Source organism: Podarcis liolepis (genome assembly GCF_965112155.1).
Source record: "Podarcis liolepis genome assembly, chromosome: 6".
In the NCBI taxonomy this organism is placed as follows: Eukaryota; Metazoa; Chordata; class Lepidosauria; order Squamata; family Lacertidae; genus Podarcis; species Podarcis liolepis.
This window is the reverse complement of record NC_139559.1, coordinates 75,642,580-75,670,417: the sequence shown is the minus strand read 5'-3', so window position 1 is coordinate 75,670,417 and position 27,838 is coordinate 75,642,580. Positions and strand designations below refer to the sequence as shown.

Below are 27,838 nucleotides of genomic sequence, written 5' to 3'. Positions count from 1 at the left end.
GAATATTGCTTTTTTCCTTTGAATTTATAAACATTTATGCATAGGAAGAGTGTCCCCCCCCCCCAGTTCAGATCTCAACTATGCCAAGCAGCCTTAAGCACGGTATCATACCTCAGGCATTAACACTTCCTTTACATCTCCCTACTGCAATTTAGGGATTACAACCCTAGGTAGGTTTCAGGGCTCCCATCCAGGTAATTTAGTCAATACATACGAAACTCAAATGGTGCTAAATGCTGGATATAAATATCACCGTTGTGCAGTTTCCGCACACATTTATGTCCATCTCCTCCTCGTGTGAGGCAGGGAGTTGGGAAGTACTGGAGAGAAGGGAAGGGAACAACAGGAGGAATTGCTTATAAATGTAACATAAACACGAGAGGTTACCATGGGATTGCTGCAGAACAAAACTTTTAAGCACATAACCTTTCTAGGGCGAAGGGATGGAGATGGAGGACTTCAGACACAGGAGCACAATATGATGCTCCAGACATTTTTACCTGACCCCTTGGGACTCGGCCTAAGCCACACCTCCTCCCCAGGCCCCGCCCCTTCACTCTGGCCCAACTCCACCCCCTCCTTGTCCACCCCGAATGTTGTATTGAATGTGTGCTGAGTGGGGATAAATTCACTTTCCCAATATGCCACCCGACGCCTAGGTTAGAAAATGTGATGAAAACCCTTTAAAAGAGAGGGGAGGATAACACCTGAGGAAAATACCCTGCTCTGAAAAGGGATTGGAAGTTTGTCACTGGGAGAATACACAAAAGCAGTGATCAGATGGAGGGGCCCATTAAAAAGGAAATGAAAGAAGCACTGAGGTAGCACGTCATCTGTCTTTAACACCCTCATGGCTAAATGCGGTTATACTGGGAGAGCGCAGGTTGGTAAGAATCTTCCTGTGGACTAGCAACTTGGGTAGACTTATTTGGCCAGTTGCTTTGCCGGCGCAACAACAAACTGCTACGCACAGGCAAACGACAGAATGGTAGAGCGGCGAGGATGTCAGACTGATCCCCACTCAACCCTGAAACTCACTGGATAACCTTGGGCCAGTTACTATCTCTGTGCCTAACCTACCTCACAGAGTTGTTGTGAAGGGAAAAACGCAAGAGGCACATATGCTACTTTGACCTCCTTGGAGGAAAAAGCAAGCTTTAAATGTAATAAACAAACCTCTGCGTGTGATCTACTCGGAATGCTGTCTTCCAGAGCCTGCTGTGCTGTGCTGTGTCTACAACCTTGTGCCACAGCCAATTGCTCTCGCCGCATGTTACCACCAAAGCCCTACTTGCGGGCAAGGCTGCTTGACTGCCACTTATTCCCACAAAGTAATGTTGAGGGCAGCGCTTGCTGTATTTGCTTAATCTCGCATTCCTTGAGCTCCTCGGATTTCTTCTTGCCGCCGAGAGGAGTTTGGGAGGGCACAAGAATCTGCACAATCAGGTCTTGCTAGGCGCAAGTGACTTTTTGAAAGCATTCCGAAATCCCACTGCTTCCCCATTAGAAGTACAGTAGAAACAGAAGAACGACAGCAACAACAACAACCTGCCTACACTGATTAACGCCTAGTGTGTCCACAGATTCCAGCACGGCAACCGTGTCATTTGGGCCTCATTTGGCGCTTTTCTTGGTGTTTCCTATTTTTAACACTTTTGAAGTTGAGCTCCGTGGCAGATGCCTTTGACAGATGCTGTCAACTCGGAACGCCAACTTTTTGTTCCACCCCCTCTGAAGACTTCTTTAACCTTTGGGACCTGGTAGTCTGCCAAGGATGTGGTGCTCTGCGGCTCAGTAAACGCAGTCTCACCCAAGCAGAGTTAAATATATGTTGCTGTTGAGGCGGCTTTCAAGCTCAAAGCTAGATGCTCTGCCTGATAAATGTCCGTGTAATAATATATTAAGCCAAGCTGTACGATAAAGGGGTTTTGCGCTGTTGCTCTTAAAAAAAGATGCAACACCTCAAAGTGTTCAGGGAGAACGTTATCAAACAATACACAGCTCTCCCTTTCCATTGTTATCAGATCCTCTTTGCCAAGACACTTTAAAAGAGGCGGCAGTTAACATCTCTAACGTCGGGTTTACGACAGAAAGCTGTTGGCGCCGCCTCCCTTACGAATGGATTACTTTTTCTCCAGCTATTTACATTAGCTGGTTTTCACCTTCAAAGCCTTGGGTGATCAGAGTCAGAGTTATCTGAAGGACAACTTACACCTGTATCCACCTGCCCACACATAATGATTAAGAATGGAGGTCCTCTTGGTTTGCCTACCACTGCAGTCGGTGAAATACGTCACAGGGCCTTCTCTGTGGTAGCCCCACGACTCTGAAATTTGTTGCCAGCTGACCTCTGGAAAGCGACCATACTCCAGACTTTCAGAAGTACTTTGAATATGTATTTGTTTTGGGTGGACGATGTATCCTTTGGTGCTTTTCTATTGGTGCCCCTTCTAGCTGAACTACAGTGGTGGTAGTGAACCTATGACCCTTGTTGAACACCAGTTCCCATCACTCAGTAGGACCAATGGTCAGGGATAATGGGGTTTGTAGTTCAGCAACTACAACTGCAGGTTCCCCACCACTAAACGAGATGATTTGACTCTGCATAAGGCAGCTGCATGTGTTCAGATGAGCGCTCAAAAGCATTTCGTATACATTATTTCAGCAATCCTAACCAAAACAGTATTGCAAGCCCTATACCACAGGCATTAGGACCGGAGTGGGAGGAGAGAAAGAGCCGATTGCTTACAGCCACCTATAGAAAATCACGGATGAGGAGAGATTTGAACCGGGGACTTGTGGCCACACCCTTAGCCACAATGCACACCACTTCACAAGCCAGTCTACAAGTCACTCTAAATCAAAGCACCTGAGTGATGCTGCTGCGGCTGAGAACAGAGTGTATTCAGTTTCACTATGCACTGGCAAAACTCCTTTCTCTTGCAACGAGAGTCCCTTTTTTTAAAACACACACAGAGGAGATTTCAGTGCAAAGTCCATGAGGCCCTCTGGCATCAGCTCTGTATTTTTTGGCACTGCCAAAGCGAAAAAGCTATACAGAAGTTAAACTATCGCTAAGTTACCCGCCGATACCCTTTCTCCTTTGACTTTTTCCACATCATCTCCTCCAGCAATGTAATGGTCTGTTTGATTTTCCAGACAATTTCCCTTATGATGGAAACTCAATACAATTGATGCTAATTAAACGGAGCCATCGCTGTAACAAGGCAATGTCCTAATGTACTCGTCGCATAAAGACGGTCTGTTTCATTTGAATTAAGGCATTTTGCTTCCTCTTTAATGAAAAGCAAAAATCAATGTATGGGGAAGAAACGGGGAACAGGGATGGGCTCACTAAGGTCTCTCCTTTGTTTTCTTTCATACTCTGGTTAGCAACTAGCTTTACGGGAGAATCACTTTGAAGTCAGGAGAGTGTTCCACCCCCTATGACTTTGCAATGGACAGTCAACAAGCCCCACTCTGTTCCCACATTGCTCTTCTGAGGGTGGGGGCGGTGCCAGATAAGAAAGAAAAGTTAGAAAGAAAAGTTAGACAGAAAGAAAAGTTACCTTGAAACTAACTTTTTAAAACGTTGTTATTATAACATGGCACAAGCTTCTCCTAGCAGACTATCAAACCTCATCTGAGGTCCGATTTAGCACTGTCTATAAGGAAGCTTGGGACGCGGGTGGCGATGTGGGTTAAACCACAGAGCCTAGGACTTGCTGATCAGAAGGTTGGCGGTTTGAATCCCCGTGATGGGGTGAGCTCCTGTTGCTCGGTCCCTGCTCCTGCCAACCTAGCAGTTCAAAAGAACGTCAAAGCGCAAGTAGATAAATAGGTATCGCTCCGGCGGGAAGGTAAACGACATTTCTGTGTGCTGCTCTGGTTTGCCAGAAGTGGTTTAGTCATGCTGGCCACACAACCCGGAAGATGTATGCTGGCTCCCTCGGCCAATAAAGCGAGATGAGCGCCGCAACCCCAGAGTTGGCCACAACCGGACCTAATGGTCAGGGGTCCCTTTACCTTTACCTATAAGGAAGCTTTGCCATGTTACACACACACAAAAAAAAAAGCTTCTAAAGATTTAGGGCAACAATCCCAAGGAAGCAGACTTCTGCTTGTGTGAGAGGAGTTTCCCTTCATCTTCTTTCCCCTACAGGTCCTGTGGCCTTCCAAATCTGCACTGCCTGATCCCCCAGCTGCCCAGAGCGGATTTGTGGGGTACCTTGAAGAGAGGTAATCCATTCTAAATAGGGTGCCTGCTCTGCTGGCAGGTGGGCATTGTTGGATTTCACTTTTAGTCTCAAGGTACCATCAGACACACTTCTTTCTCTTTATTACAGATGAATAGAAGACAATAAGAGTTTTCATACTGTATAAACAGGAATGTTGAGTCTACTTTGTTGTTCACTAGAACCCCGTGATTCTACCAAGCAAGGCACAAAGGACACCTATTTAGAATGAAAGAATGGGGTGCCTCTGAGCACATGGGCCAAAGGAATTTGTTTTTAGTAGAAAAACTGAGGTGAGTTCACAGTCCTTTCAAAAGCTTCACTCCTGGTTAGCCTTCTTATTGCAGCAGCCTAATAAAAAGTCACTTTGTTGTTGCTGTTGTTAAACAATTTGGAACCGGAAATCCTTGTTATCTGGCCGCAAATCACTGCAATATCTTCCACTAGATCCTGATCTAACTTCTGCCACCTTTGATATAAATCAGCTAGACAGACCAATAATACCCTGTTTTATGAGTACCCACTGCCACATTGAAACTTGCCTGAAAATGCTGCATTGCACAAGAGAGTTGCTTAAAGGTTGGAGGACTCAATCGAGGGAAGTAAACCCTGCAGGAACCAGTCCTAAATTTGTATGCATATTTAGAGGTTTGTTATCTCCAGATAGTTATTTCCTCTTGGAACAGACAAGGCATTTCTTCACTATTTGTCTGCAACAGTTGTTTTACATACCAAATCCGGCTTGAGTCTGAAGGTCAAAGGGAGAGAGTAAAACATGGAACGCAGAGTCGTCAGCACAGAGGAGCTCCACAACTGACGGACCTCCCGGCTTCTGGGAATGCGGTGGAGGGTGAACTTGGAAAAGAAGGGAATAAATGGACAGATTTACGCAAGATGACTCGTGACCGTTTGCACATAGTTCCATAAGGCGGCTGCTATCTTTGCTTGCTGCACACCTCCCATTCACAAAAAAAAGGAACAGATACCAGAGATGGGGCTCTTGGGTTGGGCTCGTGGCTGTGGCCTACAGATTGAAACCTATTTCCCTGTTCCAAAGGAGCGAGTTCTCCATTTGCAAAAGAGAGCACACAGATGCCCTGACCTTTCACAGGATTTTCACCTCTCCCATGCAAGCAGCATCCGGCACATGCTTTTAAACACATGATGAATATGAGTGCAAGACCCGGACATGGCAGCACAGATGCATAAAATCACTTGGAAAATGCAAGCAAATGTCTTCTCTCCTTACTTTTCAAACAGTGCTCAAAATGTGCAGCTTAGGCAGCACAACAACAATTGGCTTATTGCTCCACCTAGTGGACAGTAAGATGAATTGCTAGCAACAGATGCTGTTGAACTGAAATCTTCTGAGCTTCCTATTAAAAGCTCTAATCTTACCTTGCAAAGCATCCTCCCAATTTCCACATCACTTTGTATCATAAGTTAGGACACAGGTTCATACGCCTTTTTGTCAAAGTTAGTACAAAACTAATCCCCACCAATGTATGCTTGACTTCACAATGATTACTACGGTGAAACAACAACGGAAGTTGCAGCTCAGACGTAATGCTAGCCATAATTTAGTGTTGCAGAAATGAGCCTCAGGAACCCTCATGCTTGCACACGCCTCCTTACACCCAACAAGGAAGACTTTAGAAGCTTTTGCTTAGTGTGTCTATCAAACTCTAACCTATAGTTACTGTTTTCTATAGTTGGCAGAAAAAAGCCAGCCTAAACTATGGTCTGAGCTGGTTTGCTTCAGCTAACCACAGCTAAGATTAACCAGTTTGTCCAGGCTTAAAAATTTCTATGCCAAATGAAGAAAAACACAGGGCACAGAAAAAAGTAATAACAAAACTGCATCCATAAACAAATACATCGCAAATGGGTAGATTAAATTAATACAGGAATGTACAGTGGTGCCTCGCAAGACAAAAATAATCCATTCTGTGATTCTCTTCGTCTAGCGGTTTTTTCGTCTTGCGAAGCAAGCCCATTGATGGATTAGCGGATTAGCGCTATTAGCGGCTTATCGGATCAGCTGATAAGCGGATTAACGGCTTAGAAAAAGGGGGGGGAGGGGAAAAACCCGCAGGAACTCGCAAGACATTTTCGTCTTGCGAAGCAAGCCCATAGGAGATTCGTTTTGCGAAGCACCTCCAAAACGGAAAACTCTTTCGTCTAGCGAGTTTTCCGTCTTGCGAGGCATTCGTCTTGCGGGGCACCACTGTAGCTGTGTGACCCCGTCAAGGAAGGCCTGGACAAACAGGTGAGATTTCAGCTGCCTCTTAAATGCCAATACTGTAGGTGCTGGCCTGATGTTCACCGGAGGAAGACTGCAAAGGGCAGGTCCTGCCACACTAAAGGCTGTGGTCTTAGTGGACGTAAGACCAACCCTGGAAGCATATGGCACTACTTAGGGGTATCTCCCTTGAGCTTCAAAGTGACCAAGCAGGACTGTAACAAGCAGGCGTTCCCAAAGGTCCCAAGTCATTCAGGGCTTGACATGTGAATAGCAAAACTTTAGAATTAAGTCTTGTAGCATACTGGCACCCAGGGCAACTATTTCAGCACAGGATTTATGTGCTGTTGATAGGGCGCATCCTCCAACAGCCCGGCTGTAGCATTCTGCACTACCTGTAGCTTCCCAGACCAACCTTAAGGGGAGTCCTACATAGAGCGCACTGCCATAATCCAATCAGGGGGTTGCTAATGCCTAGACTACTATAGCTAAGGTATTTTGATCCAGGAATGGCTGCAGCTGTCACACCAGTTGATCTGGCAGAAGGTAGTGTGGCACACTGGTTAGGGTGCTGGACTAGGACCTGGGAGGCCAGGGTTCAAACTCCCCCTTGGCCATGAAGCTCTCAGGGTGACCTTGGGCCGGTCACTGCCTCGTGGCCTAAGCTACCTCACAGGTAGGTTCCATCTTCAAAGAAACTGCCTTTTTCTTTTAAGTCATCAAAAAATGGAAGATGCCTTGGCTGCTAGTGCTCATTCGCACCCAAAGCTGTTTTGTTGTTTTCATCTTGCATGTGCTAAGAATGTTGAATCCTTCATCTTTGGAATGTCTTGTCCAAACAGAAAACACGAGCAGGAATTTTTAGTGACGTTGGTGAGAAAAATGCTGTGAAGCCCACAGCCATAAGGAGGCCATCCCAACCTGTTTTATGTGGGTGAGATGTGGTGGTGCGATTTACCCCAGTGGGTTTATTTTAGCTCATTTTTACATTTTTGTAAATATAATTTTTTAATCTGTTGCCCACAACAGTTCCTTAAGAGAAGCAGCAGACCACATGCAAGGATCCACTCCCTGCCCTCAACAAATTACCAGCTCTATAGCTTTGTGTCAGCAATGGCCGGATTTGTGTGTAGCTCCCCCTCGTTGTGAACCTCTCCAGGAGGCAGCTTCTCAGCCTTGGGGATCCTGCCACTCCTGCTGACTACACGATTCCCCTGGAAAGGGTATAGGTAGGCATCTTGTTCCACTTAAGCCTTGTTCACGCAACAAGGCTTGCCTATGCTCCAATGCCTTCCTGTATTCTTGGATTCCTCAGAGAACCTCTCCTGGTGCCGACTTAAATAAATAACTTTATTTGAACTGAATTTTTATGCAGCTTAATCTTAAAAACCTCTAAGTAGACTTTGTCAGCTTTTTGGCACCAGGCTGAATGTTTCTATTCTCCCAGGCTATGGACAGAACTAATGTTCTGGCTGTTTGTTTGTTTGTATGTTTGTTTTATGGTGCTCATTCTCATGTTAGGCTAAGTGGTTATAGACGCTTCTATTTTGTATGTTCTTGTTTTTGCAAATCGCTTTGGAACTTCTTTTTGGTTGTGTGAAGCAATGTGTAAATCAAACTGAAGAAACTAGAGTTCATTCTTAATAATAATAATAATAAGAAGAAGAAGAAGAAGAAGAAGAGTTTGGATTTGATATCCTACTTTATCACTACCCTAAGGAATTTCAAAGTGGTTAACAACCTCCTTTCCCTTCCTCCCCCACAACAAACACTCTGTGAGGTGAGTGGGGCTGAGAGACTTCAAAGAAGTGTGACAGGCCCAAGGTCACCCAGCAGCTGCATGTGGAGGAGCGGGGACGCAAACCCGGTTCCCCAGATTACGAGTCCACTGCTCTTAACCACTACACCACACATGTGTAGGGTTGCAGTCTTACAGGGCAAGCCTATATATGTCTACTCAGATGAAAGTCCTATTGAGTTCAATGAGACTTACTCCCACAGGAGTGTAATAGGACTGCATCCTTCACTGGTTGGTGCTGCAGTCCTGTACCTGCTTCCCTGGGAACAAAACCCACTGAACTCAATAGGACTTAACTTCAGTGTAGATGTGCACAGAAGTGCACCATAAACCTCACAGAAGTGTTGGAAGGGACCACAAGGGTCATCTAGCCCAACCCCCTGCAATGCAAGAATCTTTTGCCCAATGTGGAACTGAAACCCACGGCCCTGAGATCGAGAGTCTTCTGCTCTACCAACTGAGCTACCAGGGCAGATATGACTAACCCACTATGATTTCTTTAATCAAGTGGCAGACCTTATATAAATTCAGATAAACAACATATTGAAATCTACTTTTTTATTCCATTTCATCTTTTCGCCTGATAACATTGCTTGTTCTACAGGGGTGTGGGGGGCTAAATTCCTTCTTCTAGTTTCATGGAGGAGAGTACAAGCGCTCAAACGAAAAAGAAAGAAAGAAAGAAAGAAAGAAAGAAAGAAAGAAAGAAAGAAAGAAAGAAAGAAAGAAATGTATGCCCTCCAAGTAGGAACAAAAATTCCGCCTCAGAGATCTGAGAAAGAACAGTGATGTGGTTCAGAGAGTTGAGTTCTCAGCGGAGTCATAACCCTTATAACTTGATAGGTACTAGATCGGACGACAACATCCCCCCTGCAAAAAAAGCAATCTCATATTGTAATAAATGTTACAAAGTAAAAGACACTTTAGTGGAGATAAGCCCAAGCCTGAAACCTCAACCCAAAACAAAACAAAACACGGCATAGAAGCATGTTAACAATAACAAAATTTAAAAGCTTCAGAAGCAGGTCCAACTGAAACAAAGCTTTCGTTTTCCTGAGTTTGGGTTACACAGAACTTGTTAAGATACTTAAAAGGAAACAGATGTATGTTGACATGCATTTATAAAAGATCCTATCAGATGCCACCCTTCTTTCTGGTACTTTTGTTAATAATTGCATGTAGCAAGAGATTAAAGAGAAATATTTCTTTGTGTTGTTTCCCCCGCCCCTCCCCCCGCCCGCAGTTTGTCTTCATTGTGCAAGATGCGCTGGGAATTGGCTATTTTCCATGCTGAACTGATTATAACAGAGTTGCTGGCTAAGCTGTAGTGAGGAAAAGCTTGACCATGTTTCATACATGTGCTGAAGTCACATACAGAGCTAGGAAAGGGCATGTAACATCCCGAGCATCTTAAAAAGCATCTTAAAAAGCAGAGACATCACCTTGCCAACAAAGGTCCGTATAGTTAAAGCTGTGGTTTTCCCAGTAGTGATGTATGGAAGTGAGACCTGGACCATAAAGAAGGCTGATCGCCAAAGAATTGATGCTTTTGAATTATGGTGTTGGAGGAGACTCTTGAGAGTCCCACGGAGTGCAAGAAGATCAAACCGATCCATTCTTAATGAAATCAGCCCTGAGTGCTCACTGGAAGGACAGATTGTGAAGCTGAGGCTCCAATACTTTGGCCACCTTATGAGAAGAGAAGACTCCCTGGAAAAGACCCTGATGTTGGGAAAGATGGAGGGCACAAGGAGAAGGGGACGACAGAGGACGAGATGGTTGGACAGTGTTCTTGAAGCTACCAGCATGAGTTTGACCAAACTGTGGGAGGCAGTGGAAGACAGTAGTGACTGGCGTGCTCTGGTCCATGGGTCACAAAGAGTTGGACACGACTAAACGACTAAACAACAACAAACATCCCGAGCCTACTAGGGCTTGCTAGGCAAGCACACCTAGGGTTTAGGATGCGGCTACCAGCAGCTATGCCAACACAAAGCATGGCCTTGTCTGGTGCTGCAACCGCATTGTAGTGGAACTGCAGGCAGATGTGCTTGTGCAAATGGCATTGGCAGATGTGCCACATTTTTCACTCTACTCAATGGACAGAAGACCCTTATTGATATGAAATCCTCCTCAGGTACAGGGAAACAGAGCTCATACGTTTAGATCACTTTTACCACTGGTTCTTAAACCTGCAGTCCATTGATGACCAATGATCCCTCATGCATTTTCAGGCAGCTCCTAAACTGTCAATGGAAAGAGAAGGAAAGGCTGGAGGTCTCTTTGAACTTTCTGCCACATCCTGAAGATAAGCAAGCCCTTTCTATTGGGAAAAGTACAAACTGAAAAATGAAAAGCAACTTGTCTTTTCAAGCAGACATTTTAAAAAGAAACCTCTGGCTGTGTGCACATTTCTCCCTTGTGTACAGAATTATTATTGTTATGAATGAGAACAAACAGTAATTGATTATAATCCCCAATTCTATACATGCTTATTTGAAAATGCCTTGCTGATTTCAGCGAGGGCTTATGTTAAAAGCAGGGGTGGCTAATCTTTTTTGGCCTGAGTGAAAGCCACATTCACCCTTGGCTAACTTTTGGGTTTGTGAGTAGAAGGTAAGATTCAATAAAGATAAAGGCATAAAGAAGCAATTCAGCAGAATAAATTGAGAAGCAAAGTGCTTGGAGCTACAGATATGGAACCCAATGCTGATAAGCAATTTAAGTCACCATTTCGGCACGTGAAATATAAACAAACAGTTATCAATAAAGATGCCACAACTTACCAAGGAATTGGAGGCGGTTTCAGCTCTTTGTTGTTCGAAAGAACGGATTTTTTCTTCACTCATTTTGTCTGAATCAGCCAAAACATAATGTCTAGGAGAGTATGTCTGGGACAGGCTACTAAGTAACCTCAAGATTTCTGTAGTGTGTCCTCCTGAAAAACACAAAAGCGAAGGTGGCTTGTGAGAGATCAGCGAACTGCAAGACTCTGATGATTGCAGCATCAACTGGAGACTGATGTGTGTTGATGACTGAGCCGGTATAGATCAAACCCCACAGAGATAACTTTCATGTCATATCAAAGCACAATGCTTTTCATTTCAGACATTTCACATTTCCCCCTCTCAGTCAACTAATGTCTGAACTGCCAAATGTTTTCCATATGTATGTACTCCAACTCTAGTTCATTTCTGTTTTTTTAAAAGTTACGCTTACATGGCTTGGGCCTTCCCAAAAGAAAATTCATATATACAACATACTAGAAAATTGTTTTGAGGTTTGCAAACTTCTTTTTCCTACTACTACTAATAATAATTTTATTATTTGTACCCCACCCGACTGGGTTTCCTGTGGCAAATTTACATTCTTTGTCTATATTTGCAAGAAGCATTCTACTAAAGCGATGCTGCTGTCTGTTTTAGAAGGGGACCAATTATTGGGAATATATGAGGAACCTAAGAAGCTCCTTCATACCAAGTCAGAGAAACTTGGGACGCCTTTAATGGGGGTTGGACAAATTAATGAAGGAAGAGGCTGCCCATGCCTACTAGTTATGATGGTTGTGTACTTTCTCCAGTATCAGAGGTGTTTTGCTTCTGAACATTAGTTCAGAGTGGGGAGAGTCCTCTTGCACTCATGTCCAACATCTGGGCTTTCATAGCCATGTGGTTATGGCCACTGTGAGTACAGGATTCGGTACTAAATGAGCCTTTTGTGTGATCCAGCAGGGCTTTCCTTATGCTCTTATGATCGATCCCACTCAGTATTCTCTATGCTGATTGACAGCTGCTCTTGGAGGGTTTCAAAAAGGTCTCTCCCGGTTGTGTCTGGAGGACACTGAGGATTAAATGTGGGACCTTCTGCATGTAGAACACTGAGAAATACCCTTTACACAGATGATGCTGCATTTAATAGTATATTCATACTGTGCCACACTATTGAGACTAACCAATAGCTTACCCTGCTGCTACGCTGACTCCCTCCACAGAGCCAGCGCTGGGTGGTGGTGGTTAGGGTGTCAGACTAGGACCTGGGAGACCAGGCTTCAAATCCTCACTCAGCCATGAAGCTCCCTGGGTGACCTAGGGCCAGTCAACGCCTCTCAGCCTAACCTACCTCACAGGGTCGTTGTGGGGATTAAATGAGGAGGAGGAGAACCCTTGTATGCTGTCTTGAGCTCCTTACGAGAAAAAGGTGGGGTGTAAACGCAACAAACAAACAAACAAACAAACAAACAAACAAGCATTCTGTGAATAGATAAATGAAGCAGGATTCTCATGCTATTCGTAGTTATCTTGAAGGGAGAATTTCAGTAAGGTGCAGCTTTCCCATCCAAGCCCCACAACAGCAGGAGACGCAAGTGGAAAAATATCCACCTATATAGCAATTAGATGAACCGCTGTGCAAGGGTCTGGCTACCCAATTTACATCCTTTAAACTCTAGACTCTGTAGTCACACGGCCCCTTCATTCTCTGGCACAGAGTAAGCCATGCCATGAGTTCACCTGCCTTGGTGTAGGCTTGGCCCAGGAGATTTTGCTGCCTGAGATGATGGGCAAGGTGACACCTCCCCACCCCCACTCGATGAACAGAAGCCATTCAGTTGGCTGTTACCACAGTATCCTCCGCACCAGGCTAATTTGGGGGGCACAGGGCAAACTCCATGGTATATACAAATAAGAAGCTGCCTCATACACTTATTGGCAGCCAGACTCCAGGATTTTAGACTGGGTCTCTACCAGCCCTACCTGGAGATTCCAGGGATAGAACCTAGGACATGGATAGGCAAACTAAGGCCTGGGGGCTGGATCCGTCCCAAGCGCCTTCTAAATCCGGCCCGCAGACGGTCCAGGAATCAGCGTGTTTTTACATGAGTAGAATGTGTCCTTTTATTTAAAAGGCATCTCTGGGTTATTTGTGGGGCATAGGAATTCATTCACACACACCCCCATATAGTCCAGCCCCCCACAAGGTCTGAGGGACAGTGGACCGGCCCCCTGCTGAAAAATTTTGTTGACCCCGATCTAGGACCTTCTTCATATAAAGCAGATGCTCTACCATCGAGCTGTGACCCTTCCCAAAAGCTATCCTCTCACACCTTGCTGCTGCACACTCACAATTCATTCATTTATTTCATAAAATATATACATTGCTTGTTTTTTGTTTTAAAAACCCACAAACAAACCTGAAAGTGATTTTTTTAAATAAAAAGCTGCTTCCTGATGTGGTCATCTCACCTGACATTTTGATTTGTAAATTAATTAGCTTGTTATTGGTGCATTTTAATTTTCTGTCACGGGCAACTATGTGCTTTGGACCATCTCTGTAGCACCTACTCTTTATATAAGGAACAGCACATACAACTCCCATGTTACAACAGCTAAGCTGGCTATTGGTCTGTTTCTGTGCACCGTTCAAAGTGCTGGTTATGACTTACAAAATCCTATATGGCTTAGGTCCAACTTAACTGAGACTGCATTTCCTCGTACAAATCTGCCCGAGTTCTGAGATATTCCGGGGAGGCCTTTCTCTTAGTCCCGCCACTCTCACAGGTGTGCTTGGTAGGGGTGTGGTATATGGCCTTCTCTGTGCCTGCTCCGGGACAACTTTGGAACTCACTGTCTAGAGAAGCTAGACTAGCTCCCTCCTTGTTATCCTTCTCCCAGCAGCTGAAGACCTTCTTATCCCAACAGGTTTTGGGGGACAGACTGTTTTGAATTAAAGGGCTGGGGCTGTGCTGTTTTCACGGTAATTATCTGTATGTTCTTAGTAAATTATATTTTATTAATATAATATAATATAATATAATATAATATAATATAATATAATATAATATAAATGTTTGGTTGTTGTTTTTAATGTTTATTTCCGCTGTTCTTATTTTATCTGTAAGCTGCCTTGAGTCTGTCTGGGGAAAAGGCGGAATAAATAATAATAATATAGCCGCAATGCACGTGGCATTTGCTCTCAACAGCAGCGAGAACGGTTCTGTAAGATGCTTTCCGGCTTTGCATCCCCCTCAGCTAAAACTACAGTCATTTTAGCTGAGCGACTTATAAATTGATTCGAGGCTCCTCAAGGTGGTTTTCCCGAAACCAAATGCACGAACCTCCGATCCGTGCAAACCTCTGCCCACTGTATGAACTACAGATCCCATGATGCCTCGCGCCAAAGAACGCTGTGGGGGGGAGAAGCTTGCCGCTGTGCTTGCTGGGTATTGTAGTCCGGGTGGACTAGGCCACGCATAGCTATACAAAGCGCGGAGCGGGCAAACTCCGCCGTCTTTTTCTTACCAGAACCGGCCACCACCAGGAGGCTGACGGCGGCGTTACGCGGGACGTGCGGGCGCCTCGTTTGGAAGAACCGCGCGGCGAAGAGAAAAGGCAAGAGGAAAAGGAAAGCTGCGATGCCCAGAGTCACCCAGGAGGACTCCATGGGGAAGACAGTAGCTAGGGCGGCGGACTACGGGAGCCGAAGCAGCTCAAAAATATTTAATCGTCGCCTTGCCACCCATCACTTGCGAGTCGTCTACACCGCCGCCTGTTTTCTTTTGGGTTTTTTTCCAGGCAGCGCCTGTAGGTAGATGCAGATGGTGTTTATTTCAAAAGGGGAACATTTCCTGGAACTAGCATGCTTTTCCATTTTCGAAACAATAATGTTTAGAAATGTGTAGGGTGAGAATTGTACTGTCCATAGTTATGCTGATAGTATGTGTTTTAATCAGTGCTTTTTTCCTGGGGGGACGCATACACCTAAACTTTTTGTGAATCTTTGTTCTTTTGTCCCGATTTGAACTATAAAATGGTGGAAACAAAAAACAACAAAAAAAATAAATAAAAGAATCCTTCCAGTAGCACCTTAGAGACCATCTAAGTTAGTTATTGGTATGAGCTTTCGTGTGCATGCACACATCTTCATGCACACGAAAGCTCATACCAATAACTAACTTAGTTGGTCTCTAAGGTGCTACTGGAAGGAATTTTTAAAAATTTAATTTATTTTATTTCGTTTCAACTACGGCAGACCAACACGGCTACCTACCTGTAACTATAAAATGGTGGTTTTCTTGAGTCAAAATGAGAGTACCCCTGAACATTTTTAAAGGAAAAAAGCACTGGTTTTAATGCACAAAATTTGTTCCTAAGTCCTTAAATCTGGAGAGGAAGTTTTGAGTCCAGCAAAAGATATTCTTATCTTTGTGGAAGGAAATTCAGTAATGAGGACTAGAGAACCTGTGGCCCTCCAGCTGTTTATTTATTTTATTTTATTTATCTCCTGTCTCACCTCTTTCTCACTTTTTGTCCTACCTTTTCCCCTCTAAGGTTCTGTGCATGGTTCTCTTCCTCAAGGTTCTGTGCATGGTTCTCTTCCTCCTCATTTAATCCTCACAAAAAATCCCGTGAGGCTGAGAGGCAATGACTGGCCCAAGACCACCCAGTGAGCTTCATGGCCAAGTGGGGATTTGAACTGTGCTCCTCCCGGTCCTAGTCTGAAACTCTAACCACTGTTGGACTCCAACTCCCATCAGCCCCAGCCAACATGGCAAATTACTGGGGATGATGGAAGTGTGGTTCATCATAGGTTCCCCACAATTGACAAACACTGCTGCCTATCAATACACGTCTTTACTGTCTCACAGACCTGGTTAAAGTTTAACCTGTGCCCCTTTGCTGTCCTGCATCCCTAATGTGTTTCTTTGCTATAGCCCTGTTCACCTTGAATAACAATAATTTCCTACCCTGCTTCTGTCCAAAGACAACAGCCTTATTGCCAGCATGATCTTCCACCTTAGGAGTTTCCTTCCCTAGAGTTGGTTTCATGCATCTGGTGAATTAAGCTCTTGTCCCCCAAATTTCATGCCACAATAAAGCTCCAGTCCTAAACATACTATCTAGGAAGGGAGTAAAGGGAGCAAAGTCCTACAGTACAGTGGATCTTACTCCATACTAAATATAAACAGCTTTGGAATTGGGCTGCACAGTGTCTTAAGATGCCACAAAATTCACTGTTTTTGTGATATCAGGTGATCACAGCTGTTTTCATCAATTTATGTTTCCATATTGCTCACCTTTAGATTGTGGGAGAAGAAGCTCTATTGCCTGCCAGGAATGCAAGTCTGAAAACCGGCCAGGTGACATGTGATATGATTTTCACAGTCATGGTATTACAAAAGCCAGGAGGTATCATGTTGCAGAATGCAAGCTGTACTTATTAATAATTATGTCAGTGTGCTGTACCTTGATGAAACCAAAGCATATAGTTAGTCTGGTCCTGGCTCCAGAAATTACCTTTTCACCTTAATGTGGACTCTCAAGACAATTTTTTGTACCTTAATTTGTTTTGGGCGAGGGCCCTAAAAACTTGGTTTGAACCTGAGGCTCTCCCTTGTCACCATCTGACAAAAATCATACACTGCCAAAGCAGTAGCAGGAAGTTGCCTTTGAAGTGCTTTTTCATGGCAAAAGAAACCACATTTTTGCATTATGGAACTTTTCAAAAGAAAGCAAAACTTTATATATTAAGTTCATTTTAGCTGTAGCATCCAGATTGGAAGAAAAGCTCTCCTAGAGTCAGTGCTGGATTTACGTATAAACTAAACAAGCTATAGCTTAGGGCCCCACACTCTTGGGGCCCCCCAAAAAAATTAAAGGAAAAAACCTGGATGTACATTTCTAAAATATAAGATAAAAAACAAATAAAATAAAACCTACATACAGCAACAGTGGCAACTGACTTTAGATATCTTTTAGGTCCATAAATTACCATATAACATATATTCAATTCAAGTGACAATTTGTTGTTGACAAAGGACAGCTGGACATATAAAGGGCCCCATTACCTTCAGTAGCTTAGGGCCTCATCAAACCTAAATCTAGCCCTGCCTGGAGTGCATTAAATCAGGTGGAGAACCTTTTTCCTATGAAGGACCACTGAAGAGGAAACAGGGATTAGTGAGCTGGGAGAGTTGGTGGCAGAGAGAAGTTCAGAATCGGAGGCAGAGGCTGGAGCAGGAGAGTGGGAGGAGGGGGGGCCAAGAGGCAGAGATGAGTCAGGCTGGTGAAGAGTCATGGGTGTCTCCCCCTCCAGCTGCGACAAGCTCCCTTGCCCGCTGGTCTCCCAGAACCACAAAAGGCATGGAGAGTGCGGAGGATAAGTTAGCTTCACATAGGCACAGTCTCAGAGTGCTTGGGGGAAACCCTGGAGAAGAGGGAACTTAGGTAGCTGTGGGGAGACAGGGACATTCAGTCTCAGCAACCACTTCATGGGGACAAGACCGTTTGGAGATGAGTTGCAGATCCTGTTTTTTCTAATAAAGAATCCAACTTGCTCAGTGTGATTTATAGCTGGCTCACTACTGTTGGGTAAAGTGGTTATATTGCTTAACTAGGATAGGGATGAGGTTTTTCTATCTGGCTCTGGAGACTCTCCTCAGGCCATACCCTGTCCTAGTACTGCTTTGTCCTAGTACTCTTTGAGTGTTTTTGTATTCCAGGAACATACCACTGAAGTCTGATAACGCCTCTTGCTTCCTTGGATGGAGAACAAAGAAAAGTGTCTGAATGTGTTTGGAAACTAGCCCAACGTACAAAGATACCTTTCGCATCCATTGCTCAGCCTGATTTTGCTTCTAGCCCTGCCTGCCATGTGCTGCTTAGAAGCCTTACCCAGAAGGGAATGGCTGAAAAAGATTCCCTATCTCTCAACTAAGACTTTGGAATCCAGAATTCAAATCCTGTTTCAGCCATGAAGCTTGCTCGATGACCTTGGGCCAGTCATTATTTCACCCTAACCTATGTCACAGGATAAAAAGATGTTGAGCTATGTACGCCACCTTGCAGTACTTGGAGAAAAGGTAAAGGGACCCCTGAGCGTTAGATCCTGTCGCTGACGACTCTGGGGTTGCAGCACTCGTCTCGCTTTACTGGCCAAGGTAGCCGACGTACAGCTTCCAGGTCATGTGGCCAGGATGACTAAGCTGCTTCTGGCGAACCAGAGCAGCGCACGGAAATGCCGTTTACCTTCCCACCGGAGAGGTACCTATTTATCTACTTGCACTTTGACATGCTTTTGAACTGCTAGGTTGGCAGGAGCAGGGACTGAACAACGGGAGCTCACCCCATCGCGGGGATTCGAACCGCCAACCTCCTGATCGGCAAGCCCTAGGCTCTGTGGTTTAGACCACAGTGCCACCTGCGTCCCACTTGGCGGTGCCCATTGGGGTGGTCCAAAGACCAGGGATGGAATCATAACATCCAGCTGAACGATACAGAGGATCTTATGAAACAAGGTAGAAGGCCACATGTTTCCCAACTCAGGATTAAATTAATACCCTTTGGAGGCCATGGTTTTAGAGTGGGGGAAATGGAAGAAACTCCTTGGGATAATGATTCTAGTACAGTGGTACCCCGCAAGACGAATGCCTCGCAAGACGGAAAACCCGCAAGACGAAAGGGTTTTCTGTTTTGGAGGCGCTTCGCAAGACGAATTTCCCTATGGGCTTGCTTCGCAAGACGAAAGCCCATAGGTAAATCTCCGGGGACCTCTTTTAAATGCTGGTGGTGGGGAGCAAAGCCTTTCCCCCCCTCCGGCCTTCAGAAGAGGTCCAGGAAGGCCGGCGGGGGCCGAAAGGCTTTGCTCCCCACCGCCAGCATTTTAAAAGCAGTCCGGGATAGCAGGGAAGAGCTTCCCGCTATCACGGACGGCTTTTGAAGGCAGGCGGGAGGGAGCAAAGACTTTCGCCCCCCGCCCTCCTTCAGAAGAGGTCCAGGACCTCTTCTGAAAGCGGGCGGGGGGCAAAAGTCTTTGTCCCCCCTGCCTGCCTTCCCAGGGGCTTTTACATCGCCCCGGACAGCGGAGAAGTCCTCCGCTGTCCCGGGCGATTTTAAAATGCCGCCCGCCAGCATTTTAAGATCGCCCCGGACAGCGGAGAAGTCCTCCGCTGTCCCGGGGTTTTTTAAAATGCTGGGGGTGGGAAGAAAAGCCCTTGTCCCCCCCCCCAGCCTTCAGAAGAGGTCGGGGGACAGACTGTCCCTGGACCTGGTCTGAAGGCGGTTTCCATAGGAACACATTAATTGATTTTCAATGCATTCCTATGGGAAACCGTGCATCGCAAGACGAAAAACTCGCAAGAAGAAAAAACTTGCGGAACGAATTAATTTCGTCTTGCGAGGCACCACTGTACGCACTTACTAATAGCCTTTTTGGAAACTGGCATCAAGTGAGATCAGTTCAGCTGTTTCATTGCCAAATGCCTATGGATCTGACCGAGAAAAACTAGAAATAGAATGTGCTGAAAGAGCTTTCCATAACAGACAAGCTGAGTGGCACTGTCTATAGAAGAAAATGCTGCATATGTAGTAATTGAGAGGATTTGCTCATGAAAAAAATCTTTTGTTAGCAATCTGTAGAGTTTGCAAAATTCCATGGAAAAACAATTCTCAATTGCTTTTTAAAGCAGCCAAGAGTAGGAGAGAATCTAGCAGTACCTTTTTAAAAAAAATATGGAAAGTTCTTTTCTAAGGACTTCCCTCACAAATCTTACAAATGCAATTTCTTAACAACAACAAGCCCCCAGCTTTTTTCTAAAAAAACCCCTTGTAGTAAATAAAATAAGTTTTTGTCTTAACTCACATTTTGAAAGCTTGCAATAAAATAGATAATAGATAATAATCTTTATATTCCTTTTTCTAAACTCTAATAAAATTTATTTAAAAACAGAAAGAGTGTGTGTGTGGGGGGGGGGAGAAAGCTTACAATAAAATAATGGGAACCAACTTCGTGCCCTCCATATTTTGTTAAGATTCCGAATACCATCCACCACAGCCATTATGGCCAGTGGTCAGATATTACGGGAGTTGTTGAAAACATGAAAAGCACCACATTGGAGAAGGTGGGAGTACTGATTTACTTTAGTAGAGCTAAACCTATAATCCATGCTGCCTAGCTCAAAGTATTCACATTTATTTTAATCTTGCCTGAAGTGCTGGGAGGGATCCTGTTCTTTCCCCCACTGGATATTCCTGAAAAACAGGGTCTAGAAAACTACCGCTGAGTGTCTGACTTGGCTTGGAGTTCATTATGTTGTTACCTGTGCAGCATGCATTGGGTAGTGACCTGAGAAGGGAATACTTTTGCTTCCCGAAGTGGTCCTTACCTCACCTACTAGAAAGCAAAGGCCAATCGATTTAATATACAAAGTTAATAGCAGATAACAGTTAATTATTTGAAAATGTAATGGTATTTTAATTTAGTAAACAGTTTGTGGAGTGTGTGTATTGTGTTTGTGGAGTGTGTGTATTGTGGTCCCCAGGTGACCTGATCCTCCCTGACCATCAGCCATCCAGGCTGGGGTTGCAGGGGGTTGGGAGTTCAACAGCATTTGGTGGGCCACACGTTTCTCACTCCTGATTTAATAGGATGAGGATGGTCCTAGATAAGCCTTGGGCTTGCGCCTCACTCCTCCCCTGGTTCAGCCATTAGGAGGTTGGAAGCTTTTGCTTTTGTTCATTAACCGCAGCTTGCTGTGTCATCTGTATCTGAACAAACTCTGGCAGAAAGACACTAACTTCAAGGTATAGTTTAAGAAGCTGGCTTGTTTCAACATACTGTAGTTTAGTTAAGATTAATCATAGTTTTGTTGTTGTTTAGTCGTTTAGTCGTGTCCGACTCTTCGTGACCCCATGGACCAGAGCACGCCAGGCACTTCTGTCTTCCACTGCCTCCCGCAGTTTGATCAAACTCATGCTGGTAGCTTCAAGAACACCATCCAACCATCTCATCCTCTGTCGTCCCCTTCTCCTTGTGCCCTCCATCTTTCCCAACATCAGGGTCTTTTCCAGGGAGTCTTCTCTTCTCATGAGGTGGCCAAAGTATTGGAGCCTCAGCTTCACGATCTGTCCTTCCAGTGAGCATTCAGGGCTGATTTCCTTAAGAATGGATACGTTTGATCTTCTTGCAGTCCATGGGACTCTCAAGAGTCTCCTCCAGCACCATAATTCAAAAGCATCCATTCTTCGGCGATCAGCCTTCTTTATGGTCCAGCTCTCACTTCCATACATCACTACTGGGAAAACCATAGCTTTTACTATACGGACCTTTGTTGGCAAATTCATAGCTTAGGGTTAATGTAATGTTAAACTGTAGTTAATGCAGAAACTCTCCCAGGAGGAGAGGCACAGCTTGTCCTCATTACATTAAATCATTGTTTTAACGTTATGTGCAAACTGGGCCAATGGATAGAGACAATATTTTTCTCTATCTTATAATACTATTTGGTAACACTGCTTTAAGTTAGTTAGTAGTAGGTTCAGGGTAGAGAAAAGGAAGTGCATCTTCTCACAGTGGAAATTCTGTAGCACAATATGCGGGGGACTACTAGCTTAAATGACTTTTGACGGAGAATTTGATAAATTGATGGATAGCTAATTAACATCTTTTAGCCATGGTAGTTAAGTGAAGACTCCATGTGCAGGCCAGACAGGATAGCTCGTCAGAAGGAAGTCCCAGACCTATTAAAGTAAAGGTAAGGGGACCCCTGACCATTGGGTCCAGTCGTGGCCAACTCTGGGGTTGAGGCACTCATCTTGCTTTATTGGCCAAGGGAGCCGGTGTACAGCTTCTGGGTCATGTGGCCAGCATGACTAAGCCGCTTCTGGCAAACCAAAGCAGCGCATGGAAATGCTGTTTACCTTCCCGCCGGAGCGGTACCTATTTATCTACTTGCACTTTGAGGTGCTTTCGAACTGCTAGGTTGACAGGAGCAGGGACTGAGCAACAGGAGCTCACCCCGTCGCGGGGATTCGAACCACTGACCTTCTGATCAGCAAGTCCTAGGCTCTGTGGTTTAACCCACAGCGCCACCCGCGTCCCCCCAGACCTATTACCCTGCTGCTAATATTGAGCACTATACAGCCTCAGAATTAAGAAGTTAAAGTTACATCAACGCTAGGCCATTTTTAACGAATCTTCATTATAATCATGTGAAGTACAACAATTTAGGGCTTGATCACACTTCTGCTTGTCCAGTGCCTAGAAAGCATGGGTCCAATCAATTTTCCACTGGTCCAGTGCATTCTAGGCACAAGTCTGAGCAGTTTTGCCTTTACCCCACTACTTTCCCCTTGAAAAGCTGCTCTTTAGTGCTAAATCAGAACAAATGGCAATCCACAGAAAGCCCAATTGCTGTTTGTTCCAATTCAGCTCTACAGATTGGGTTTCCCGGAGGGAAAGCAGCAGGGGAAATGGAGGTGTGAATAAGCCCTTAAGTAAAATAGGTAAAGGTAAAGGAACCCTGGACAGTTAAATCCAGTCCAAGGTGACTATGGGGTGTGGCACTCATCTCGCTTCCAGGCTGAGGGAGCCGGTGTTTGTCCACAGACAGCTTTCCGGGTCATGTGGTTGGCATGACTAAACTGCTTCTGGCACAACAGGACACCGTGACGAGTGCCAGAGTGCACGGAAATGCCATTTACCTTCACGGGTCCTAGCCCCCAAAACAGGAGAAAACAAGCTTGATCCATCTTGCATGTGGCGGCCCTTTGAAGATGGCTGTCATAAAGAACAAAGAAATGGAGGAACAATTACTACAAAACTCCAACATGGGGGGAAAAGGAAAATGTGTCAATTGCCAATCTAATCTGTATGTTTACACCAACTTTTTTTTTTAAAAAACCCAACTTTTCGTAACATACTTGTGAAAACAAGTTAATGAATGAATCAATTTATTTCGGTCATTGACGAGAATGGAAAACAATTAAAGAACTCACTCACCTGTTCCTAAACTAAAAAGGAAATTGCACTGGGCCCTGCGATATCAGGTCAATGCATGTCGTGGGTGGACCAAGCCTCATATCCAACTCCTGGTTCCAAAATCGGATTCACACTGTGTCCTTACATAGAGAAGATACTGTACTACATACTCAACTGATAAGAACAGATACTTTGATTTTAGCCAGAAGGCTGAGAAGCAATTATAAATTGCTATTTGATGTGGCATGAATTTTAATGTCTGTTTGCTTGCGGAGTTTAAAAAGTGGTATGGATTTCTTGCACCATGTCTGGGACGGTGAGAGTAAAGCACCGGATGTTATGATAGCCTGGAAGCAGGTTGGGTGTGGCAGTTGAACAAAATACAAACAAAACATGTAAGGGTTTGTTAAATCCTCAGATTATGGCTATGTGATTATATATTATAGTGTGATGTAATTGCTAGGTTTCTGGGCCTGGCATGTTCTCTCTTGAGTAAAGTAACCTGACCTTATTTTTATTAGGAAGCAAGCAGAAGTGGCAGTGTTGCATTCTGAGAAGTACAGAATAACCACATATTCACAGCAAGGCTTCTGGGAGATTTTGGATACTCTTCAGACTGGAAAATCAGCCCATTATTGAGGTGAGTAGTCATAACTTGGGTTCTTGATGTTCAATTACATAGTTTTAAGCTGAAGTCTGCAAAAAACTATGTACTTGGGAAGCACAATGTAAAGCTAGTCCATAAAATGCTTGGGCAGAGATCGCTTTTGGTATCTACCATATCTGTAGGATTTTCTGACTTCTCTGATGGAGAAACATAATGCAAAAGAAAAGACAATGCAAATGTGTCATCAATTACCTATCCCTATTATTTGCAGACTGAAAACAACACAGTGAATACCAGTTGAATTCACTGGATTGATTTCCTTTCCAGACATGAGATGAATATGTGGGCACTGGCAATTTCCACTGCCATTTCTGCTGGAATTCTCTGACATCTCTTTATATCATTGGCTGCCTTGATATTTATCCACTTCACTATCAGGTGGGGTGTGTGTCTGAGCACCTGCCCATTATTGCATGCTCCTGTACAAAGCTGTTTATAAATGTATCAGTTGTGGAATTACCCAGGAGGGTGGGAATGAGGAAAAGGTTGAGATTTCTTTTCAGTTTAGTGCCTTATTGTGTCTGTTCCCTGATTTTTGTTTTGTTTTAAACCATTGCAAATATATCTCGATTTCGCTTTTATCTAACCTATTTGTTATCTGATGCCACTTGAATATGCAGAGGGTGCTGAGGCTTATAAAAAATGCACAAAGGCTTCACTCATCAATCGCCTTCCTGACCATAGCCTTCAAGAATAATTTATTTATCTAGGCTAGTCTATACCAAAAATGGTCATAGTGTGGTTTACAAAAGAAGCAGAAAACCAGCCACCCTGCTTCCAGTAAAAATGCAAACAATTCTAGCATATTATCAGCATTAATATACATATAATACTATATGTGTATGATACACCCCAGGTTCTCCAAAGTAACCAGCAAATATAAAGATACAACAGTGCTTATAAATGTACAAAAATACTTATTTATACTTTTGTATGTTTTAAGTTTTTAATTTTTCTTGACTTCATTGCTCCATCTTTTTGTAAATTGTGGTGTGCATCATGGTGTATAAATTTTATTTTATACACACACACACACACACACACAACACACACAGAGTGGAACCTTGGTTTTCAAGCCTCTCAGAAGCCGAACAATTCGGAAGCCAAATGGCAAAAACATGGAATTGCTTCCGTTTTCAAACGTGCCTCAGAAGTCGAACGGCTTTCTCAATTTCCCCCATAGAACTTGCTGACAGCCCATTGCGCCTCGGTTGTTGGAAGTTAAACAGTCTTTCGGAATGGATTGCGTTCGACAACCGAGGTTCCACTGTAAATATACTATATATAGGTACAGACCATGAGCTGTGTTATTGATAAGAATTATATGGCGATGTAAGCAGGTTGACTTAATAAAATGTTTTCTTTATTGGTATGTTTGGTGTTTTTTGTATTTACCAACACAAGGATTTTCTAATTGATGTAATTCTAAACTTCATGATTGTGTAGAGTGCCAGAATACAGATGATTGGTGTATTGAGTCCAGATCAATAAAGCTTTGGTTTGTATTGTTTTCCTTCTACCATTTATTTATTCAGACAAACTCTTCAGGATAGATGATAAGATATATTAAACATAAAATCATATAAAAGTTACATTAAAAAAAACCAAAATACCTCCTAAGAACTAATCAGTAGAAACATTGCTACATTAATCAGAAACATAAAAATTAGATATTAAGGGCAACTCAAAAGCTCTCCAGAAGATGGCCATCTTAGCATGGTGTCCAGAAACCTGGGAGGGAGTTGAACTCTCCTTAAGGCTACGGGATGTAGGCTTGAATAAACATAGTTTCAGTGAAGTTTCGCCAAAGTTTCTTGTGCAAGGTTACCCTTTCCATTTAATAATTTTATACAGTTTTCATTACCGAGAAAGTAATGCTGTCAGTATAGGTTATCTGTTTTTTAAAAAATTAATTTGCTTTGTGTCTGTGTGTGTGTGCATGTTCATGCACCTAGAAACAAATTAAAATTATTCACTATAGTGACACATTTCGAGTCTGAGAATATTCAAGGCAGGCAGATGCCCCTGTCTGAATCAAAAGGCAAACATCTTGTATGCTGCATTATTTCTAAAAGAGGATGGGGAGACAGCAGTTGTGCATGGAGTGAAAAGTCACTCCAGTTCAGCAAAGGTAACTCATAGTTAACAGTACAGTATTCAGCTATGATTGTGCAAAGTAGTGTATCTGCCGGGGGCAGGGCAGGGCAGGAAGCAGCAAATCTAGATCAGGCCATGTTTTCATTTGGAATTAAGTTATTTGAGTGTATAAACATTTAAAACTTGCCCTGCTAATTCCAATGCAGTTCATTTCCCATATGTTACAGAAATGGACATATATGTAGATAGATAGATAGATAGGAATGGACATACACCTATATATGTAGATAGATAGATAGACAGACAGACAGACAGACAGGCAGACAGACATAGATGTATAAACAGGTATTATGCTCCATTTATTTTCATGCAGATATGTTGCATATATTTTGAATTAAAATTACTTTAAAAAAACAAAAAAGACCTAAACTGCAAGATCTCAGATCTTCGTTACTATTGTTTGTATTTGGGCAATAATATAGACAAATAAAAGGTAAAGGGATCCCTGACTGTTAGGTACAGTCGCGGACGACTCTGGGGTTGCGGTGCTCACCTCGCTTTACTGGCCGAGGGAGCCAGCATACAGTTTCTGGGTCGTGGCCAGCATGAGAGCATGAGTAAGCCGCTTCTGGCGAACCAGAGCAGTGCACGGAAATGCCGTTTACCTTCCCGCCGGAGCGGTACCACCTATTTATCTACTTGCACTTTGACATGCACTGTGGTCTAAACCACAGAGCCTAGGGCTTGCCGATCAGAAGCTCGGCGGTTCAAATCCCAGCTACGGGGTGAGCTCCCGTTGCTCGGTCCCTGCTCCTGCCAATATAGACAAATACACCATCCAAATTACAGTTATGCTAAAATCTTGGTTTCTCCGCTATTTGCTACATGCAGCACACACTTCAGCCCCTAAACCAGAAGTTGCAGTTAAGCTCTGTGTGTGAATCTAGCTATTAAGGCTGTAATCCTGTACACACATCCTGATAAATGAACTTAACGGAAATTTCTTCCAAGCAAGGGATGCCTAGGGTTGTGCTACAAATCAATGTTAATAAAAGAGGTAGATCTTCCCCTCTCAACAAACTTACAAAATAGCAGATAGTGATCTTTAAAATTGCCAAAATAGTTGCCCTAAGCAACATTCTTTACATATTTCACAGAGCTGGAGTTCCCAACATGGTGCCCACAGGCACAGTGGCACTCCAGACACCCTACTTGTTTCCTGTTGAAGTTCCTTCTTCTCCCAATGTTTAATTTGTTCTGGAATTTTACAAGTATTTCTTCTTGGTGGTGCTGCATTGGCTGGAAAACTAAGTACGGCCTCCAGCCACCCCGCCCTCTTCCTTTCTTCAGAATTCCTTTTCTCAGCAAAGGCAAAGAGAGCAGGGTAGGTGGATGCTAATGCCTAACTATCCACCTGCTTGGCAATTTATTTATTAAAAAGGAAAGGAGACCCCCATTGCTGTTTGGTAAGCAATGGAAGGAGTGTTTTGTCTCTTTGGTGGAAGGTGTCTGCTTGCTTTTTGATATGTGCATGCTCACACATACTTGTTTGTGTAATGCCTGTTTTGCCTTTTGGGGGTGTTTTGCTTCTTTCTTTCTGTGTGGCTAGCATTTTGGGGTGGATTTTGCCTGTTATTTGTAATTTTCTGTGGTGGAATTTGCCTCTCTTTTGCAAGGGGGGCATTGTTGGTGGCTGGATTTTGCGTTTCTGGTGTGGTTTGAGGGAGTGTGTGGTTGAGTTATTCCTGTCCGTTTCTTTTGTGACGGAGTTTGTATGGTTTTTGGACTGGATATCTTTCTCTGAGCATCATCACATTTCCTTTTGTTTTGTTGTCTTTTGCGTGGCAAATATGTGGCTTGGGATTGGGATTCAGTTCATAATTTTGTCTTGCACTTTGTTTCTTGGGAAGTCATTTGTGACAAGGCAGGTCTCCTTGGCAGCCATTTTGTGACTAGGCAACCCCCCCTCCCAGCCATTTATTGGTGGTGCCTATGGCAGTTTCTCAAGATTTCTAAATGTGCCCCTGATGCTGGATCCAATTAATTTT

The 27,838-nt window shown here is 43.9% G+C and overlaps 2 protein-coding genes and 1 long non-coding RNA gene across 9 annotated transcripts in view; 1 reads left to right on the top strand and 2 right to left on the bottom strand.

Moving 5' to 3' along the window:
• ALG14 (ALG14 UDP-N-acetylglucosaminyltransferase subunit) overlaps positions 1 to 22,820 on the bottom strand; it is a 51,587-nt gene extending 28,767 nt beyond the window's left edge. For 4 of the 7 annotated variants that reach the window (XR_014527958.1, XR_014527959.1, XR_014527960.1 and 1 more), the window contains exons 1-3: positions 14,572 to 14,851; positions 11,062 to 11,213; positions 4,968 to 5,090 (exon numbers count right to left, since the gene is read on the bottom strand). Coding sequence is in view for 3 of the 7 variants with exons in the window: in XM_083511267.1 (XP_083367393.1) it covers positions 4,968 to 5,090; positions 11,062 to 11,213; positions 14,572 to 14,713 (417 nt within the window). In the remaining 4 variants the exon portion in view is untranslated. Of the gene's footprint in view, positions 1 to 4,967; positions 5,091 to 11,061; positions 11,214 to 14,571; positions 15,064 to 22,749 lie in introns of those variants that run through there. The other 3 variants (XM_083511268.1, XM_083511267.1, XM_083511269.1) reach the window with 3 other exon arrangements.
• The window catches only part of LOC310710414, a 153,884-nt gene that overhangs the window by 20,383 nt on the left and 105,663 nt on the right, over positions 1 to 27,838 (bottom strand). The window lies entirely within an intron of this gene.
• Positions 23,554 to 27,838, top strand: part of LOC310710346 (TLC domain-containing protein 4-B-like) — a 36,184-nt gene continuing 31,899 nt past the window's right edge. Inside the window, exon 1 of the mRNA XM_083511261.1 lies at positions 23,554 to 23,666. The gene's annotated coding sequence lies outside the window, so the exon portion shown is untranslated. The remainder of the gene's footprint in view (positions 23,667 to 27,838) is intronic.